Raw genomic sequence first — 14,833 nt, forward strand, 5'->3', positions numbered from 1 at the left:
ACTTTTTATTCCAAAAGCTAACAATGAACCTGTACAATTAACAGCCATTTTCAATTTCTCTTCAGCCAGTTTCTTTGCTGAGGATTTCTGCAGTTGTGATGCTGTGAGCCACCACCACATGATCCCCTTTCAGATTTAGATACAGAGTAGAAACCCACCAGATGATGAGATTTGCAGTTTGTCTTTTTATGACAGAAAAAGCAGAGCTAAATATACACGAAGACTTCCCACTTTTCCCAGTTTAGGGCTATAACAATGCTCATTATCCACACTGTGTCTGCAGGAATTGAGCAGAAGAAAAATGTGGAAGGCAGAACTCACCCGGATCAGCCACAACTTGTTTCTTTTTGCTGCTGGTGACAATCTCATTTTCATTCATCATTCGTACATCCTGATCCCCCACATGATTGCTGAAAAGATTGAAATCAGTACAAGGGCCAAAATCATCAACACTGGGGAAAATTACGAGAGTTATTATGAGTGAAAATTGTGGACAAGGATACCAAAGAAGGGATGTTTGGAGTCCTGCAAGCTCAACAGCTCCACAGCACAGCCACAGCACACAGGATTACCCACACAGGAATTATCCTGTCCTCATCCACCTGAAGGATTTCCTGCCAGTTTTAATTAGTGGCATTCATTCAGGCACACATTCAAATATAAATATCATATTCACTCTACAATTTTCCAGCCTGCCTACACAGCTTGAACCACAAAGCAAAGTGAGATTTTAAATCAGAGCACAAAGGGGGTATAAAAATCCTCATATGGAACTTCCATACTGCTTTCTAATTCTGAAAGAGCACTGAAACTTTTCTGAACTAAACAAAATTCATTTACTGTGACAAGTTTTGCTTGCAGGCTTTTTTTTGCTTGCAAACTTTTAACCATTTATTTTTGGGGAAAAAAGTAATAACTTCAAAGGTAAATTAAAATAAACAAATTACAGGAAAAAACATGAGCTGAATTGAAAGGTAAGGAAAGGAAAGGTAAGGAAAACATCACTAATAAAATCTCCCTTTCACATAGACCAAAAAAAACCATTTGTGCCTTTGCAATAAAAGAAAAATGGCTCGCACAAAATGGCTTTCTATTTCTGAAGAAAAACTTAATGTCCCTCCAACTGTCAGAGTGAAGCAGAAGAGCCAATATTGAAGCAAACCAAAACTTAAAGTATTGATGATAATATCAGACTCAAGTTCAGGTTCATAAAACAAGCCAACATCACAAGCAACAGTATCCAAAAGCTCCAGAGCATTTTTAAAATGAAAGGATATTATCCAGCATGTCTTCCATTGCTGCTGGAGTACCCTGTATTTTAGCAGGGTAGGAGGTGAAAAAAAAGAGAAAAGATGATTGCAGACCAGGCTGGGAAGAAAGAGCAAGAAAACTCCTGCTCAGGAGTCTGGAGGAGAAGAGGCTCAGCTGGAAAAGAGACCATGCAGTGTCTGTGACCCCAAAAACTCCTCTTTAAAGTAGATCAAAGGACATATATCTTATAAATATGTGCAAAGGAAGTTATGTAAAAAAGATCTGTGATTACAGCTGGTGATTCCCTGGTTTCAATAAAATGATTTTACTCATAGAAAGATCTGAAGCTGAGGAAAGTAAGGGTTCATTTCCCATCCTTCTGCTTTTTCTATCCCACTGAAATTTTTCTCAAAACTTTCATTTCCTCAAGGCATTTTCATTTCAGTGGCTTTTTCACTTTGAGAAATTGTTCACCTCCAAATTTTACCATGACAACACAGCCACTCACACAAAAACACAAGTCCAACACAACACATCCAAACAATAATCATTTATTTAACCTCTGGCAGGAGCAGTGGCCAACAGCCAATGCTTCAGGGAAACACAAGAAAACGAACCCTGCAGGCAAATGTGAACTTCTGTCTTTATTCAGAGCATCTCATGTTCCTTCTGCTTATTTCTAAATGTTTGAATATCCTTCTGGGGGATCACACACCATTTATCCATGCAAAACTTGCCTTTTTTTTCCAAGTGATGCATGTGCAAAACACTCTATTTGTCAGCTGTCCAACATGTAAGAAAGTGTTCATTTCTATAAGCTCTCATTTTTTCACTTTTCAATCCCATTTAAAATAAATTATTCTTTCAAATCTTTACTTTCCTTGCCAGGGACTGTTTTTTAGATCCTACCAATCCTGACCTTCTAAATGTAAGTGCATTTTTCACTGCATTTCATCACATTCTCCATGAGATTGCCAACTTAGTGGTTTTAAAGCATCATTCCCCCAAATGCAATTCATTTCTCATTTTAGAAGTTCATTATTTTAGACTGTTTATAAAATAGTAGAATTCTGGCTTCTTAATTAGCATTTGTGTCAAATCAGAGGAGTTTATTTTCTTTAATTTTGATGCTTGGTTTTTTCATGAACTTTCTATTTTTCCCCCCTCTAGTTAATAACATTGGGATTTATTAATCCTTCTCTAAGGAAGCCCAGCTTTTTAATTTTGTGTTTACAGGCTTTCATGAAAACAGATGTAAATATAAATCATGAACACCAGGAAGTGCTAAAAGATGCTTGCAAACAAAGCTGGTAATTTGGTCCTCGTATCTAAAAATCTCCTTATCCCTCCTTAAGTGAGGCCAGGGATGCTCTGGAGGGAATTTTCCTCAGCAATACACACACTGCTGACATCAGTCACATCAAACCAGTTTTTAAAGGCAAGATTCTTTGTGCCAAGCCAGACCCAGTCCCATACCTGATAACAGTTCTCCTCTCCTGGTGGCAAATCCTCTCATCATCTGTGAAGAGGATGGTGTGGTAGGGCACCACGGGGTCACACGTGGGGAGGATGCCTGACACCACATGGCTCACCATGTCCAGAATCCCATTGTACACCAGCAGATCATCCACCAGAAGCTGCAAACATTGAAGAAATAAACCAAAAATCCATCAAGAAATCAGGCCTTGCTTTCAGCAGTTGTCTCTAAAAAGCATTTTGCCCTATTTGTTTCACAAATCCAGTTATTTATTTAGCTTTTGTCCCTTAAAACTTCCATTTCTCTCTATTTGCTGCTGGAGTTTGATTTTTTTTTTCCTCCCTAGGTTTTTCATCTTGTCGGTGATGTTTTTTAATGCAGCTTTCAAGTAGGTAATTAAAAATGTATTTCGTGTTTTACATAATTGCCATTCTATTCATTGGAGTGAATCACTCTTAAATCTAGGAATTAATGAATCTCACCTCTCTTCAGCTGTCTAAAACTTGGGTTTGTAGTTCAAACTACTCTTCCAGGCCTACTCTACAGTCAGTGGAAAAAGGCAAGTGTTATCCTGTCTTAAGACAATTATCTAAGACAAAAATGAGATCAAGTTTTCTTTCCCTGGACAAAAAAAAAGGGAGGACAGATGACTGGCATAGATTAGTCATTTTAATATTAAATGCAGAGTTAAATGAGATGAATCCCATCCTTTGAGATTACAGGGAATCACACTTCAACAAACTGTGAGAACACGTTCAGAATGGAGGCAGCTGACTCACCAGGACATACAAAATGCACAGGAAAATTACTTACACCAAACTCCTTCACACCTCTCTGAGGTGTCTTGGCATAATTCCATAACTTGATCATTGACACAGTGGTAGGTACATCAAAAATGACATATACCCTATTCACCTGCAAAAGAGAATTAATTTATATTTAACAGCACTAAGTCCCCAGAGAAATTGAATTCTCATGCATGTTACATCAAAAGAGATTCTTATTTAAAGAAATATAGCTGGAGGAGAGAGAACTGATGCTGAGGATGGAAGTTCAGCTATCATCCCTGCTGATAATTCCCAGATGTTGGCTCTACCCCACAGCTGCTCTCTAAAGCACAGAAGATGAGATCTGGAGCATTCTTGTCATCCTGGACTGCCTGGAAATTGGAGGAGGGCGAGAGAGACACTTTTAATGAGTATTTCATAAACCAAATACAGACATGTCCTTAGGGGTAAGACAAGCTGGTGCCTCTTCTGTTCTGTTCTATTCTGCATGGAGAGACAATTTCCAAGGGATGGAGGGACAGGACAAGGGGGAATGGCTCCCACTGCCAGAGGGCAGGGATGGATGGGACACTGGGAGGGAATTGTTCCCTGTGAGGGTGGGCAGGCCCTGGCACAGGGTGCCCAGAGCAGCTGTGGCTGCCCCTGGATCCCTCAGTGTCCAAGGCCAGGTTGAACAGAGCTTGAAGCAACCTGGGACAATGGGAGGTGTCCCTGCCTGTGGCAGGGGGTTGGAACCGAATGATTTTAAAGTTCCCTTCCAACCCAAACCACTCTATGAATCCATGATTTTATTCTATTCCCTTCCATTCCATCTCTTTCTACCAAATATGAATGAAATCCACTTTTGTATTTGCAAGACTAAAATCTCCCCTGTATGCCCTGAAAGCTATTGCAGAAATTTTGCATTTTTTTTTTGTGTGAGCTATACTACCAGGAATTTAGAGACAATCCTCCAGATGCTTGCTAAACAATTACTGCTGGAGGTATTATTCATCTGCCTTTCAGTGACGTTAATGTCAAGATGTTAAGACCAAAGATTAGGCAGGCAGGAAACCAATCTTGCCTGTTACAGTTAATTCCATGCTTCTCCTTTTATGAGCCACTATATCAACTTCACATCAACATATCTTAAGCTCCATCTTTAGCATCCTCTGAAGTTTTAATCCTTTGATGTGCTAGAGAAGATACTGTAGGTTATATTAAATCATTATGCTGGGGTTTTTTTTACTGAAGAAAGAAAGGTAGACTGGATCAATAGAAATGTTTGTATCTGTGATTTTCCATGAGACAACTGGAGCATTGTCTCCAACAACAACTGTTAATCCCACAGCAAATGATATATTTGATTAAAAATCCATTCAAACGAAAGAATAAAATGACAATCAGTAACAGGAGAACAAACAATTCAAATTCTGCTTATGTAAGAAATGAATGTGAAAAAGAGGAAACCACTTTCAGAATTAAAAAGGAAAAGCCATTTAGGAAGGAAAAGAAAGGCTATAATACCAATTCCCTTCAAGCTTTTGAAGCTTCTAACACATCAAAGAGTTAAAGCAGCTTCCCAGGCAGGCTGCACTGAGGATGGGAGCAATCACAAGCTCTGGTTCAGCAGCCCAGCTCCAGAGGCTGAGCATCAATAGCTGACTGCTCCATCCAGCACCTTCCAGCTCAACAACCATCCCAGGGAGAGGGAGGAGGGAAAAGTACTCTGTGGATCTTACAGAGGTGTAATTTGCTACAGTTCAAGGACAGAAAACACCATTAAATCGCTTCTGCCTCCTGCATTTCACACATTATCAATTTACCCTTTAATACTGGTATTTTGTGCTCTTCTGCAGTACTTTGGTGTCAGGCAGAACAACACAAAGAGAGAGAATTCCAGAGCTTGTTATTTTCCTTTTTCCCAAGTGAAAGAGCCTCTGCAAGTGTGTCTTTTGTAAGGACATGAGCACACTCAGATGGCTGTCAAATCAATCAGTCATCCTGTTATAAGAGACATCTGAGCATCCCATCAAATTGCCAGGATTCAAGATCTGGGATCTGCACAGCAGGAGCCTCAAGCCTCACACAGACCTTCCCCTTCCCTAGGAAATTCAAGCACTCACTATTCCCAAGTATACTTAAAAGCTTTACCTTAATTATAGCCCTTCATTACAACACATCATGATATAAATTAACAATTCCTCGCTTTTAATATTCTAATTAATAACTGCAACATCTGGAGTGAGGAGTTCACCAACACAGTAAGTGATAACTTACCACATGTCAGGTTTATACTTTGTTTTCTTTTTAAATCCATTCTCTTATAAGAAATAAAACCACTTTAATTATGTCCATTACAGGCCCCTAAAAATGTCCTTTCCCAAAACAAGGTCAGAAATCATCTAAGTTGATCTACTTTTCCTGTTTAGATTTTTGATATCCCAGCTATAAAACATGGGACTTCTGAAAGGGCTGAATCATCCGTGGCCTTAGGACATGAAACACTAAGTCTGCCATCCCTAATCTACAAATTTGAATTCAACATAGATAATGAGATTAAAAAAGAATTTCTCACTGCTGGAACAACATTCATTGTATTTTGTAAAAATGAACTGAAAAGCACCAGAAAGGTGTTTATTGCACTCCTTCATCAGTATCTTTGTCACAGTGACTCAAAAACCATCTCTGGAAAGTCTTCTGCTGTTGCCCCATGGAGAGAGGAAATGACAAACCTGGGAACCTCCATTGCTGCTGCCTGTGCTGGGCAGAGAGGCTGCAATAAAAACAACTTCTAAAAAGCAGTGATTTAGCATCTGTTACTAAAATCAAATTTAGCTCTGAATTCTATTTGCTTCCCCTTTCCTCCATGCTTCCAGTTCCATCCCCACACATGACTAGAACAGAATGGAAAGGGAAAATGTACCAAACCAGGAAGAACTGGTGCCAGCCACATGTGCCTGCCATCAGTGGTGTCATTCACTCTGTCAATCAGCTTGTCTGGAGTCCGGATGTCTCCAGATACATCATCTAAAATGTTGACACTATCTGGAAAAGCAGCAATATCTGAAAAAAAACTTTAAGCATAAATAACCTAAAAATGGATATTTCAGAAACACCATATTTAAAAGTCTGTGCTGTTCCCAACTCCTTGAATGAGTTTTCACCACTACAGCACTACTCCCAGGACTGCACAGCTGAGGAACGTGGAGCACATATTTAAAAGCAGGACAACCCTTAGATATTCTGGCATTCCAATTTATTTTTAAAACAGGAATCAAGTAACTAGATGCATTTTATTCTCAAGTATGTACTTATGACTTCATCAATAAAATTCCATTAGCAGGAATAGGCACTTCCCAGCTTTTTGGTGACAAAGTCACAGATTTTTATCATAAACTTGTGCAAATTCCTCATATAAAACCTATCTCAAGAAGAGTTGCAGGAGGCAGTCATCAGTCAGACTAGATTTTGCTTGAGTTTCTCAAGGTTTGTGGTAAAAATCAGTAACTGTAATAAAACCTTTTTTCATTTCTTCGAGAGGGAAAGATTAAACCCCTGTCGAACAGGCAACCAGATTTTCTCTGTAAGAGAACATTTACATTAAAAACATAAATGAATGTTAAAGACATGGAAAGAAACATAGATGGATGGCACTGGCTTCAGAATTATGAATCCTGAGCAATCCAGTTTGAGGGACATTAATTTCCCCCTGTCCTGCTTTCTAAAGTCTGTAAGTATTCATAAAGAACTGAAGCAATGACACAGTAATTCCTCAAGTGTTTAAGAAAAGCTTGATTCAGTTGTGAATTATCACATTAAACATTGCACTAAGACAAATATGCTCTTTTGGGATCCTAATACATCCCTACACAACTGCACAGGCAGGAAAGCTGATCATTCAAAAGGAGCTGAGGGTTCTTTACCTGCCACTGTTTTGTACTGTGGAGCTGAACCAGGTCAGTTAAAGATCCCTGTTCCTAAAGAGAATTTGTTACCATTTCTCAATTTCAAAATGTTTCTTGTCCATTATAAATGTTTCAAGTTCAGGGCGTATCATACAAGATAAAAATCAAAATAGCACTTGGGGAAAAGCCTTTATTTCATGGAATTCCCTATTTATTAGGCAGTGAGGATCCTTAGAGACAAACAATTCCTGCAGCATTTGTGCTATTTATTCTTTCCAAGAGGCTAATAAATGTTCTTTCCATGTACCTGAACTATGGGAGATGTATGTTGGGTACGAAGCTTTCAGCTCTTAGAAGACTTTAGCTGGTACAGAGCAAAAGTGCAACCTTGATGAACATCAATCATCCCAACATGCCCCTCATTCCCTTTTTTGGATACCCAGGGAGCACTGAATCAAATACAAACTCTCAGCCCTGATCTTCATCACTGCATTGGGTGTCTACAACAGCCTAAATCTCCAGAACAAGAGTTATGAAAAATTTCTTTCTTGAGGCACAATGAAAGATTCCATTAAAAAAATAAAAAAAGCACTGAACTCAATCGTTTCTTATGAATTTATAGCTCAGCAAACTTTCTGGTCCTTCCCCACCACAGAAGAAATGTCAAGAGCAGAAAACACCACACCCTTCTCAAGCCTTCCCTTCTCTCACTTTGTCCTGCTTTGTTGGTGCATCCCATTGAGAGAAAAAACATTCTGGAAATACACAGAATCCATAAAAAACATATGGAAAAGAGGTTCATCACCAAAACACGGAGAAATAGAAGCCAAGTTCATCCCATAGGACAAGCTGGCAATGTGCAGTGGTGCCCTGTGAGGATTTGCCAGGGAGTAAAGTGCACCAGCAGGGCCAGGGGTGCTTGCTGTGCAAAGGATACTGTTTTCAGTCAGTAAGATTTGCTCTCCGTGCTCATTGAACAGCTCCAGCCCATTCAAACCAATGTAGTAGGGATCACCCCAACTCGTCAGGAGCTGGAACTGGAAAATAACTAAAAAGCAAAAGGCTGTTAAGGAAAATATCAGTACAGAAGCTTTGTCCTAACAGAATTAATCTGCAGTTTGAAAAATTATTGTGCAGCCCAGGATGTCAGACACTCTTATTTGCAGTTCAGGAGAAAAAGCTACCAGAGGATCTGAAAACAGGCCACATATTCATATATGATATTTCACTGATTTATTCTTAAGCCATATTTATGGAAGCCTTTCTCATATTCTTGGTATCTGGTTAATAGCTTAAAGCACTCAAAATTGTTGGATTTATAAAGCTCAGGACTCCTAACCATGGTATGTAACTCTAAAATATTCCAGATGACAGGGAAGGATACAACCACAGGGCATTAATGGTGCTTCATAGTCCATACTGGCTTGTTCCAGTGTCCTTGAAGCATTCCTGCCAAAAAAAACCAAGTCAAAACAGGTTTTTTATGTACCCTTGGCTCATTCAGAAAAGAACAAAACCAAAGAATTAAACCTCCACAAACACCACCCCAACACCTCCACCTGTGATGCTGGACCTGACTCAGAGCTCAGAGCAATTTGGTCAGGGTTAAAACCAAGTGAAGCTCTGCTCTAAGTGCTCCATGTTTTCATCCAGGAGCCTCACACAGGCTGCTCCAGCAGAGAATGTGAAATTACACTGCAACAGTGAAGAGAAACCCTGTGCTTCAGACAACAAAGACATCCTGGTTTACCTCCTGTGTGCTTTAGGAGCTGGCTGGGGCTGTAGATAGTCAAGAAAGAGAATTTCTTGAGCAAAGTCAAAGTGGCAGTTGCCTGGTCCCTTGCGGATGAGGAAGCCCTCCAGGGGGGAGATGCTGTGCCCATCCAGCACCACGTGGACCACCTTAGCCTGGTTGAAAAGAGCAAAACATCAGATTACGTGATATTCCACGACATGACTTCCATTAAAATAATTGCAACCAATTCCATTCACTTCAGAGACTGAAATAATTTCACTTAGCTGTATTTATTTCATTCCTCTAGAGTGAGGACTACACTTCCTTTGGCAAAAGAAAGTTGCAATCCATAGAGTCCATGTCATCACTGACATGGATGGGGATGGCAGAAGTGAGGATTTGGAGGGAAAAATACTAAAAAAAGGAATTGACAGATCCTTGAATTGCTGCATGGCACTAGATCTCAGCAAACTGAAACCTCCCTTCTTCCCAGAGTGCTCAAGCATTGGCACAGGCTGCCCACGGAAGGGGTGGAGATCCCATCCCTGGAGGATTTCAGAGGTGTAGATGAGGCACCTGGGGACATGGGTCAGTGCTGCCCTTGGCACTGTGAGGTTTGCAGTTTGACATGCTGACCTTACAGCTCTTTCCCAACCTAAACAATCCTCTGATCCCTGAGCCTGCCACAACATTTACACACATCAAGAGAATGGGAAGCTCTCAGTCAGGGGATCTGAGGAGACATCATGCACCTGAATGCTCTGCTAAGGCAGCTGGGACTGCCCAGCCTGGCTGGGGGCACCCTTCCAGAGATCCCACAGCCTGCTGCTCTCTCCAGAGCAGATTTTGGTGTTTCTGTTGCATTTACAGCAGCCTGTGTTTCAGCAGTTCTATTTATTTTTGTGGCAGGTGGCACTTGGACTTCTCCAGGATCATGCAAACTCCTCTGCCAAGCAGTGCTGTGTGTAACCTCAGGGCATATGAATAAAGAAAAGGTGCCTGCACCAGACAGAGACAATTGAGCTGTGGCCACCTCAGAGATGCAAGCACACCTTATCCAACCTCTGGAGATTAAAGTGAATAACTCAGGCACATTTATTCAGGTGCTGCAGGAGTCCTGGCCCTTTCACCCTCCCCCAGCAGCACCATGTGGAGCTGTATCCATGATCCCAGGTGCAGAACAATTCAACCAGGCTCCAGCAATTAATCACTGCACCTTGCTTTCTAATTTGTTAAATATAACTTAATGTTCATCACAAGCAGCATTTACTGCCCTGGGTCTCTCACCAAGTACCAGCTTGTGCTAGACTGGAGGAGGGGCTCAGTTAATTTCCATGAAGATTAATTAGGAGGGAATGTTTGTATGACTACCAAGTGTGGAGAAATAACTATTTCTGGCTTCATCTTCAATACACTTGGGATCAAATAAAGGAAACAGCTTTTTCATATGAGAAACTCTTCTGCGTGCTGTTTTCCAGCTGAATAAGTCTGCCAGGCTAAGGAGAGGAAGTGAGAAATCCACTGAAATCCACTTTCCTAAGCGGAAACACGTAGTGAATGGGAAGTCTGGAGAGTCAGAGATGGAATCTTACCTATAACACCACAGCTGCTTATATTTATGTGCCCTTTACAGCCCTCATTTCTAAGTAATTCTCATCATCTGAGGAGGCACTCAGCCGTCACATCTTGCATTTTACAAATGGCATAACAAAGCTCTCACAAGGTGATTTTTCACAGAGCTGCAAATAGCACCCAAGCCTTCATTCTGACAGTCACTGCCATTACCCTCTCACACTAAAGCTGTGAATAGAATCCCCCAGCCTGCAGCTGCCTAACAAATCATCCCATCTCACACCCAGGGACTGGCTCCTACAAGGAGCAGCAATACTTCAAGAGACAGATGTCAGGATGCCCTGGGTTTACAGCCTAAAACCTCCTTTCCTGTGGCCCAGTGGACCTTGCATCTTTTGTTTTCCAAATAATTTATTTTATCCTTCTCCAGGACTGCAGGTATGGGCTCCTCCTTTAAGTGGTATCCACTAACTCTCATGGGACTTCCAGTATTCATGCAGGTATCAGAATCACCTGTATCAGACTCACTTCTTTTTGTTACCTAGCCAAGTAAACTGCTAAAAATACACCTTACTTTTTTTTTTCTTGGTTTGGCCTCCAGAGACCAAATTCCATGTTAGATTTTAGACATTTAATAAGCACTGCTCAGCAACAACTACAATATCACTAAGTTACCAACAAAACACAGCTCCTGGGAATAAAATTAACTCTATCCCAGCTGAAATCAGGATATAAATTCCACTAAAAGCCCTCATTTATATGTTTAGATGGTAACGCTCAAAATGCTCTAGAACCCTCCCATGTGTCAAATGTGATGGAGCACAAAATCAGGGCCCTCTGTTCAAATCTCTGCATCAGCTGGGATTTAATAAAGATCCTTTTTGTCCTATCTCCAGTTTAATATGTGCCAACATTTTTGTTCTTTTTTATTGCCTGAATTTGGACATTGAGAATGTAACAGTTGCCTTATGGGGTGGAAAATCTGGGGACAGGTGGATTTCTAAACTTTCTGTGCAATGAGCAGCAACCTCTGGTTCATTACAATTATCATTACAAGTGTAAGTACAGCAGTGGTATGCAAGGACAGCCAAACTCAGAGTGAAAAGGTATAAAATTATCTCCCTCAGGTGTCAATTGGTAATCCCAACAATTTAGTATGGAAAAAAAATATATAAAGCAGGCAATTTGCAAATAAGAGAGGATGTATGTTAATTTTAGCTAAATTATTATTCAGCTAAATTAGCTAAAATTAAAAAATTAATAATTATTTAGCTAAATTAATTATAAAAATATTTTAGAATTAAAAATTATTTAGCTAAATTAATTTAGCTAAACTGCTTGAAGGTGGCAAATTTCCATTTATTAAATGTTAATATTTCAAAAGACTCTTCCTGGAAAAGGCAGTACTGAGTGAGTGGCCTTCTGAACCTGAACTAAACAGAATTTCTTTGGAAAAGTTTCCCTCATATCATTCCCAGCATTTCAGGAAATACAGAATCATATAGTAAGTCTAAATACAAGATATTGAGAGGATACCAGTTCAGAATCATATATCCTGAAAATAATATGTGCTATTGTATGTGTCTCTTAGAAAAATCAGCTGTGAAGAGTTCTTTAAAGCATCTCTGGCTTTTTTTTTTTTACTATCTGCTGTTTGTGGAGACAGGAATGCATTATACCTGCCACAAAATTCAGCCTCAGACAATCTAGAAAGATTTATGGTGTTCCATTAAGGCAGCTATATTCATTCATCACAGTACCAATTTTCCAATGCACTGCTGTATATTTTTGCTGGCAGTGCTCCTTTTCTTTTACTTACCCCTCTGTAGGTATCCTCTGGAGATTTATTATAGTTCCAAAAGCGAAGCCCTGCAATACTTTCAGTTTTATCAAAATGGATTGTGAGCAGATGATCTTCTCCAAAAGAGAAGGGAATGAGCCACATATGGTCATCCTCCACTGTGATATTAGTGCCATCTATTAACCTACAAAGAGAAAAGTCCATTAGCTGCACAAAGGGAAAAGCTGGCTTCTCTCATCAAAGGCAGGGACTTTCCTAAGGTTCATTTTATTCTGGATGTCACTTCCAGCTTCCAGGGCTCCTCGTGCTCTTGTGCATGCAATTAAAAGCACAGAAAACATCAAAAATAGCGTGGAAGTATTGAACTAAAGGCAGTGGAGAGAGAAAAAAACCCAGTATTTTCTTAATTGGGTCTGCTTAAGGAAAAACAGCAAAATCTTTAGGTTTTCCCTGTGTGAAAGGGACAGGCAAAGGAAAGCTGAAGTGGCTGAAGGCAGAACCCAAAGGCAGGCACAATGGAATTCCTGAATTCCCACACCCAAAGCAGTAGATCTGGCACCCTGCAGGGTGTTTCTATGCCAACACAAGCTGCTGGATCCGAGGAGGAGCTGGATGGCAACTGGATAACCCTGAGCAGGACCTGGGATTGCTCACATCCCTCATGGACACAATCCCTGCTATTTTACAAAGCTTCCAACCAGCAGGACAATGTCTTTTCATGGCAGCACAGGCTTCAGGCTGACTAAATAAAGTTAAATCTGCTGTTTTCTGACATAATATTCTTCTACCACAAACTGTGCCATACGAAGATGGAGTAAAGGAGAATATGAATTAATTTTCCTCTGTAATTACTTTGGTACATTGCCAAAAAAGTAAGTTTATACTTACTATTTATTTAAAAGTTTAATGGAAGAATGAGTGCCAGACTTGGCAATTCCTTAAAGAAAAAGATTTGAATAATAACTCTTTCACAGAGGAACTGATTAGGGAGTCCATGAGAGAAGAGATAATTCTTGATTTGGTCTTGAATAGTACATGGGACTTATTCCAAATTCCACAGTTGAGAGCACTGCAATGTACTCAAATTCACCATGCTTGCAGGAATATCCAGAGCCAAAAGAGCCTCTATTTCTTGTGCCCAAAAAAGTTCTCTAGCAAAACAATCAAGAATGTAAAAAAAGAAAATAAAAATTAAAAATATAACCCACTTACTAAGAAAGATGTTAGAAAGAAGGAGGACTTGAAAACTCAAAGCCAGCCTGGCTCAGTAGCAGGATAAACAAAGTTATTATGGGCCATCTTTCAGCAAAATTCATGATGAAAAAAGCCCTAAATTGATAGACTCATAAACTCTGGAAGGTTAAATGCGTACACACAGGCCAAAAAAAGAGTCTGAAGGCTAGCAAGCAAAAGATACAATAAATAAAATCCCTCAAATACATCAGGGGCAGAAAGCTTGCCAGGAATTCTGTAGGATCAACATATCACTGGGCTCAAAAGGAGCATTCAGATAGGAAAAGACACCAACAAAAAAGGTAAATTAATTCTTTGCATCTGAGTCCATCAGTGCGGGGTCTGGAGAGACTCCCCAGCAGAATCTGCTCATCACAGGGAAGATTTCTTAGAGCAGCAACTGCCTACAGAGGAGATTTTCATACAAGATGGCAGAAGGAACAAGGAATTACACACAAGTAAGGTTGATATCTGCATTAGTCAGATTAGCAGAAACTACAAATGGAGTTAGTGTGCATGGAGATGAATACAACATCCTAAGGAAGACTCCAGAGCCTTTGAAAAGACAAGTCCTAATTCATAAACCTGGTCACAGCCCATAAACATGCCAGCAAGACAGGATTACAACCAAAAATACCCTTTAAAATGGAGAGATGACTCAGAAACAACAGGATGCAGCTTCAATAACATCCAAAATGCCAAGTCCTCTCCAGATCTACAGCCTATCATTTCTATACTGCTGCCACTTAGATGCACAAGTTAATCTGAGGAAATATACTTGTCAATGAATAAAACTTCATTAGATTTGCCAAAAAAAGTGCCGCAAATTGGCCAAAAGATTGGCACCTATTTGTGCAATTCCACAACACATCCTCACTCTTTGCTAACGTGCAATTTTTCCTTGAAATTATCCAGAAATCCTGCATAAATATCACTCAATATGCACAGACAGATGCTACAGAACACCCACATTCCTTCCTGGAAAGTCCTTGGCAGAAATACCAAGCAGGCATGTTCTCATCTCCCAGCTCAAACACCATCTTTTGGAAACATCTCATTCATGTTTCTACAACAAGCTGTTCCTGGACA

The 14,833-nt window shown here is 40.0% G+C and overlaps 1 protein-coding gene across 1 annotated transcript in view; it reads right to left on the minus strand.

The window, feature by feature from the left end:
• The window catches only part of KIAA0556 (KIAA0556 ortholog), a 56,579-nt gene that overhangs the window by 2,377 nt on the left and 39,369 nt on the right, over positions 1–14,833 (minus strand). The window contains exons 18-25 of the mRNA XM_030957836.1: positions 12,530–12,695; positions 9,154–9,311; positions 8,788–8,852; positions 8,341–8,451; positions 6,422–6,561; positions 3,542–3,643; positions 2,728–2,888; positions 322–410 (exon numbers count right to left, since the gene is read on the minus strand). Of these exons, the coding sequence (XP_030813696.1) occupies positions 322–410; positions 2,728–2,888; positions 3,542–3,643; positions 6,422–6,561; positions 8,341–8,451; positions 8,788–8,852; positions 9,154–9,311; positions 12,530–12,695 (992 nt within the window). The remainder of the gene's footprint in view (positions 1–321; positions 411–2,727; positions 2,889–3,541; positions 3,644–6,421; positions 6,562–8,340; positions 8,452–8,787; positions 8,853–9,153; positions 9,312–12,529; positions 12,696–14,833) is intronic.

Source organism: Camarhynchus parvulus, chromosome 14 (assembly GCF_901933205.1).
Source record: "Camarhynchus parvulus chromosome 14, STF_HiC, whole genome shotgun sequence".
Taxonomy (NCBI): Eukaryota; Metazoa; Chordata; class Aves; order Passeriformes; family Thraupidae; genus Camarhynchus; species Camarhynchus parvulus.